Source organism: Haemaphysalis longicornis, unplaced genomic scaffold, assembly GCF_048455015.1.
Source record: "Haemaphysalis longicornis isolate Haplotype H1 unplaced genomic scaffold, Haemaphysalis longicornis Haplotype H1 scaffold_1, whole genome shotgun sequence".
In the NCBI taxonomy this organism is placed as follows: Eukaryota; Metazoa; Arthropoda; class Arachnida; order Ixodida; family Ixodidae; genus Haemaphysalis; species Haemaphysalis longicornis.
The window spans coordinates 369,858,148-369,864,147 of NW_027526203.1; the positions used below are offsets into that span (position 1 = coordinate 369,858,148).

General features: G+C 49.4%; 1 protein-coding gene across 2 annotated transcripts in view; it reads right to left on the minus strand.

Moving 5' to 3' along the window:
- Positions 1-4,635, minus strand: part of LOC144155070 (synaptic vesicle membrane protein VAT-1 homolog-like) — a 53,343-nt gene extending 48,708 nt beyond the window's left edge. For both annotated transcript variants that reach the window (XM_077686307.1, XM_077686306.1), the window contains exon 1: positions 4,190-4,635. In XM_077686307.1, the coding sequence (XP_077542433.1) occupies positions 4,190-4,410 (221 nt within the window). In that variant the 5' untranslated portion in view covers positions 4,411-4,635. The remainder of the gene's footprint in view (positions 1-4,189) is intronic.
- Between the last annotated feature and the right edge of the window lie 1,365 nt (positions 4,636-6,000).

The window sequence follows — 6,000 nt, forward strand, 5'->3', positions numbered from 1 at the left end:
GGTTGCTCACCTTGGGCATCGTCCAATCACGGTGCCCGCTCCTCCTAACGTCACAGCTTTAGTTGGTGCGGCCGCCGCAAACCGCGCATGGTAGTTTTTCTTTCGCGCTTTGTAAAATAATTACCGATTTGTCAACCGAATAAACAATGAAAAGTGTGCTAATTTGAGCCAGTCTACGCAGTGCAAGCAAAAACGGGAGCTTGACAAATTCACTTCAGTGTCCCTTTAATGCACCGACGCTACACAGGCGATGAGGCGCGCCGTAGTGGAGGGCTCCGGATTAATTTTGACCACCTGGGGGTCTAACGTGCGCCGAAATCTCGAACACACAGGCTTTTTCGCTTCTCGCCTCCATCAGAAAAGCGGCCGCCGCGGCCGGGAATCGAACCCGTGTCCTTGGGCTCAGCAGTACAACGCCTTAGTCACAACCACCTTGGCGGGTTGTCCTTTTCTGTTGCCTCTATACGGAATGTCACTTTATCATGGCACCCATAAAAATGCCCGCAACATTGCGTGCACTGACGAAGCTGAGGAAAGGTCTCTCCATTTAATAATGCATTTAATACGTAAACGAAGAATTATGACCCTCCATACGTGCTAAGCGTTGTTGAAGTTTGAATTCCCTTACATAGTAGATAAAAAAAAAAAGACTAGGAGGATTTTTAGCCGATCGATAATGACCGCCGCGCGTGAAAACAATCGCAATCGGTCGTACAGATAACAAGAGCACGGCTGAACAGTGGCGCCCTGACTATCTAGAAATACCTTACATTTAAACAGCAAACAAAACCCAACAGTGACAAGCAGTACTCTTATCACAGCACACCCTATAAGACTCAGAATTGAAGTAAATATGAGTTGCGAAGCAATCAGCGGCAATGGGAGTCATTTGCCGCTAGCTCATCTGACGCTAGCTCAACCTGTGTAAGCTACAAGTGTTCACGATGAATACACGTAACAAACGCTACATTTACACGTAAAAGCCTACTGCCCCTCAATAGAAATGGGCCCCACCCTTTGAAGAGCACCAGTGACAGCCGGCTCCTGCGCCACGCAGCAACAACAGCACGGTGTTCCCTTCGAGTCGAAACGAGCCCGGGGAAGGGTCGAGAAACGTCGATTTCTCCCGTTTGGCATTGGGTGAGTAACGCATCGATAGCACGTCCCCTCCCACGTCATCGGATGGGTGCATTTATTGAGGGTCAGGTGCAAGCAAAGGGCGGGGCGCGTCTAAACTTTGCCACATGTAGGGGCGTTTGACACTCGGGAGCTTAAATCTAGTTCCCTAGACTTCACAACGGCAAGGTTACACGGGTTGGGAGCACTTATTACTGCGTGAATACAGCAAATCTTTACTTTTAATACAATAAGGCTTAAGGCAATTTGGAAGAACTAGCATTTGGTAACTCATTCTGCTCAATTCCAGCGAGGAATGACGTGTTACAGCCGAAAAAAAAACGCCAGAAATAATGAACACGCTACAATGACTTAATATAGGCCAGCCCTAAAACAACTATCAGTGTGTTAGCTGCGGTAGCGTCCGTACTGTACGATTGAACGGAACCAGTCGTTTGACGGTGGCTTAGGCCGGTTCCCGCCAATCACACACTACATTCTGTGACGTCACAGAGAAATCTCCGGAAAGTGGCTGGGGAACTGCCACTGCTGCACATGTTTTCTTTAATACCTCGTATTTCTTTGAAGCTTGCGATGAAGTTAATATTTTTATCCGGACAAATCAGTCTCATGAGCCAAACTTGCATGTTATCTTAAACGCCGTTTAAGAATAATAAATTCCCGCAGTGAGGCAATAGCCGGTTGCAAGAAGCAGGGTAACAGTCTAGTCCAGATCCATCGAGTTGTCCAAAGCTTATCCAGCGAAATGCACAAAAGAATGATCCGTGACGCCCGCCGGAGACTATCTAGAGACAGCACTTCAGTCCCAGTGGGCGTGGCTAGCGCACATTCTTCGTAGCGATGTGATCGCCCTTACATTCGTTCCTTTGTCCTCGTGTTTTTTTTTTTCGTTTTTTTTTTCTCCCGACCTGAATGAACAATGAAAGCTATCCATACGCATCTGCTCGACCCACCCCACCCAAAGCGACTGCCGTGCACCCGACAACACAACGAAGGACCCAAAGATTTCGCGAGACGTTTGCTATAAATGCTTCGAACAGGGTTGACGTACAAATTGCCCGCTACTCCAGAGATGGATCTCCCCCGTTTCCCTTAAGCCACACTACGTAACCACCCGCAAAACTTCGCATGCTAGCAGCCAGCACGTACGCCTCTTGAAAAGAGTTGACAGCAAACCATACCAAGTGGAACCTCGCAAGTTGCGCTAAGCTTTTCCGGCTTGTCGAAGGCAGAGTTACGGCGGAAAAAAAAAAAAAGCACCACCCCACCCCTAATCTCGGCAGAGGGATTCAAAGTAGGCTTCCGACAAGTTGCCCCCGCGAGACCAGCCGCGGAAACACGCTAGAAAGTTGAAGGCGTGAAGCTGCGTTACCTGGTAGAAAAAAAAAAAAAAAAAAAAAAAAAAAAAGACAAGGGAACGCCTCAGTTAGCTAGACATGGTTATTTCACAAGGCAGTCAGAAGCGCGGCTGCAAATTTAAACTATGAACCCGAAAATCAAACGTTAGTATTTGCAGAGCAAGGCATTTACGCGCTATTAGCAACATTCGGTAAGCTGTGCGTCCGACAGAATGGAAAACAGGTGCCGTTAACTTTGTTGGAAACAATTTTCACTCATTCCACATTTGTATAAATATAAGGCACCAGACACGCCGAAATCCAATCAAGTTCCTTGCTAGGCTTGGTGCGTTCGCAGGATTTTGAAATAAATTTGCAGAAGGCCACAGTGGCGCGGAAGCAAGCTAAAAACGTGCCTTCAAAATCGAAAAGAATTTGGAACCACGGTTGCCGGTGCCACATTTCGCAGGAGGTCGTTTTCATGTGCCACAGAGGAGGGGTGGGAAAACACGCCCGCGCTTACGTGACTCAGCCACACCGCTTTGACAGGGTGCGTCACGCAACAAACTGAACGCGCGTGCATTGCGGAAAGTCAGAGGAACATTACTGAACGCAGATACAAACCTACGAGTGAACCATTGTGAATACGTACTCACGAGACCAATTTTTTTTTTACAGGTGCTTACCGCGAGAGCGAGGAAAATTGTGCTGACGCAAAAAGCTCCCCGACAAGTTTATTTAACAGAATTTCCACATGCATTTGATTTCGCAAGAATTCAAACAAAAATGCAAAACAAAGGACTCATCCGAACGCAAAAATACGGCCCGCCTCACTAATATGCCGGAAATTTTAACAGGTTAAATCAAATACTGGAGCGCACGCATCCAACAAGTAGCATCTACTATCGGCCACCCGCCACAGCTATGTTTATGTGTGGCTGGATGCATCTAAAGAGGGCCAAATCACGTATCCTACACGCAGCATCAATTATCGGTGATCCGCCGCGGCCGGTGATCACTGAAGCTGGAGGCATCCCAGCCGGATTGAATAAGTGCAACTGGTGGAAGACTAAGTGCCCTTTTTTATCTAAAACGAGAAAGCGCGCGGCAAGAATATCCGCAGTTAGTAAGATTGTTTAACAGCACAAACGCTTCAAAAAGCGCAGTCACCCCGACACGCTAGCAAGAACCCCTCCCGCCAAGCTTCAGCCCTCGGCGATTCGGCCGGAGAGAGCTCAGTCAACCCAGGGGTGTTGGCTCAGTCAATGCTCTCGATCGCTCAATTTCCACTGTGAAAAATGAGACTTCTGCCGAAGCGCGAAGTAAAGCACGAATAAAAATGAACGCGGTAATAATGTTCTGGGCGTCCTTTGGGCAATTATAACCAAAGCAGTCTGCAACTTACTGCAGACAAAAAAAAAAAAAAAAAAAAAAAAAAAGCGCCGCTCGCGTCTCACGCATGTCTGGCCAAAAATTGGCGTAGGAAGGCGGGAGAAAGCTCCCACTCGGCCGGGGTGTTGGCTCCAGCACAAGGAACTGTCACAGCCACAAAGCGGTCCCGTGACGAGCCCGGTTCGGCTGTGGCAGCACCTCGTCTGGTAGCCCGTCTGCAGCAGCCTATCGCACAGACACCGCCCATTCGGAAATTCGGCAGTCGAGCCCGAGAAAAATCACCGAAAAAAGGGCGCCCGGGGAGCCGCTGTGGGCAAACTTACCAGGCCTTGACTCGAATGAGCAGCTCCCCTTCGGCAGCAGCGGGTTCGGGCTTCTTGAGGATTTTGACAGTCTTGAGGCCCCCGAAGCCGGTGAGGACGATGGCCCGCATTTCTTTGGCTGGCGGAGCAGTAGCCGCCGCCGCTTCCTCCGCCGCCGCCGGGGCGGCCGCTGCCGCGGGCTTCTGTTCCTCCGTTTTGGTCGCTGCCTCGGCCTCGGACATGACGAGTTGCTGTTCTGCCGACCTAAAGCGCTACACGAATAACTCGAGCGGTGCCTATCCTGCGACGACGGATGCGCGAGTAGCCGACCTGCAGAGCCTGACGTACTGTGACTCAACTGGTGGCAGTTGGCGGCAGCGTTTGACAGCTAGAAGAAAAGCAGCGCGCGCGCGCATATCACAGTCAGCGCAGGCGGCGTGAGAAGGCGGCGCGGACGCACACTGTCGTGGCTAAAGTAGTCCGCAGGCAGCGGCGGTGGCGTCGGCGGCGAGCACTGTGGCTGAGCCCACCGATGCGGGCCAGCCTCGCGGCGCACGCTTGACGCGATGGAAAGCTGTTCCGACATATGATGGCATCAGGTCGCATTGTCTGCCGCGGAAACCCTCTCCTGGGAAAAGCGCCGTTTGCTTCGCCCTAACGCAGTGTAGAGAGCTCGCCTTGGAAGTTGGAGGACGGCGCGCACCATTGTGCACATGACCGATGGGTGTGCGCGGACATTTGCTTCCAGTGGAGAAGCAGCAGCAGATTTTGGGCACTTTGGGAAATTCCGGACAAGGTGGTTTAGCCCCGCCTCACGTTTCTCATTCGTGTGTATTCACTGGCGGGTGTTTTCACGATAGATCGGACAGGCGTGTCCGGTCGACACTTTTAATTTTGATGAAACTTTTATGTATAGCTCCTTGTGCACAGGGGACAACATATGTGAAGTTTTTTCGTAAAAAAAAAAAAGATCCCTTTCTCAAAAATACTCCCAAAGCCGGCTCAGGTCACTGTCGCGTTGAGCAACTCGCGGAAAATTGGAAACTTTTACCGCTGTAAAACAAAAACTACTGCAGCAATCGCCCTAGTTCTTTTCATGTAGACTTTGCATACTCTCAAATGAGGCGTTTTTTTTTTTTCCCCGAAATGTGCCAGATACACCAACCGCGAATTTGAGAAACAAGCGGAAGTTTGTTACCGGACCTAAATGCAGCGCCATCAAAGCTATTATATGATTTATTTTACATGCCAGCTAGGGGAAGTTCATAGCCACAACCAATTAAAAATTATGCCGTGAATTTCAGCAACATTAATAATACTTTATTAGCATACATATATTCTGGGAAACCCAAGCCTGCAAGGGCCGCAGAAGGCAGTGTGCCCATACCAATAGGCCTGCGTGCCCAGCCTGGGTCCCAATGTTCATAGCTATTCACCACAGACTACACCAGTGCTGCACTACGCAGCACTGAGGTGAGAGGTGATAAGTTTGGATTTGATAAGTTTGGATAAGTTTGCACTACATTGAGGTGATAAGTTTGGATTTGGCTCACATTGAATTAGCTGCTCTTTTTGAATGCTTTTCTGGGATAATTATCTTGGGCAAGTCTCCACAAGAAGGCTGCTCATATCTTATACTTTACCTTGATGAAGTGGCTCGTATTCCCAGAGGGAAGGGGGGGGGGGTGATTTTTCAGGGCTTGTAAGCCGCGGCCATTTAGTTAAGTGCTGAAATGGTAAATATGGGAGTAAAAAATACAACCAGATTTATTTCGTAGGAACGGGGGAGACGAAATGAAATCATTCTTTAACATCTCTGTTTCATTTCGTCC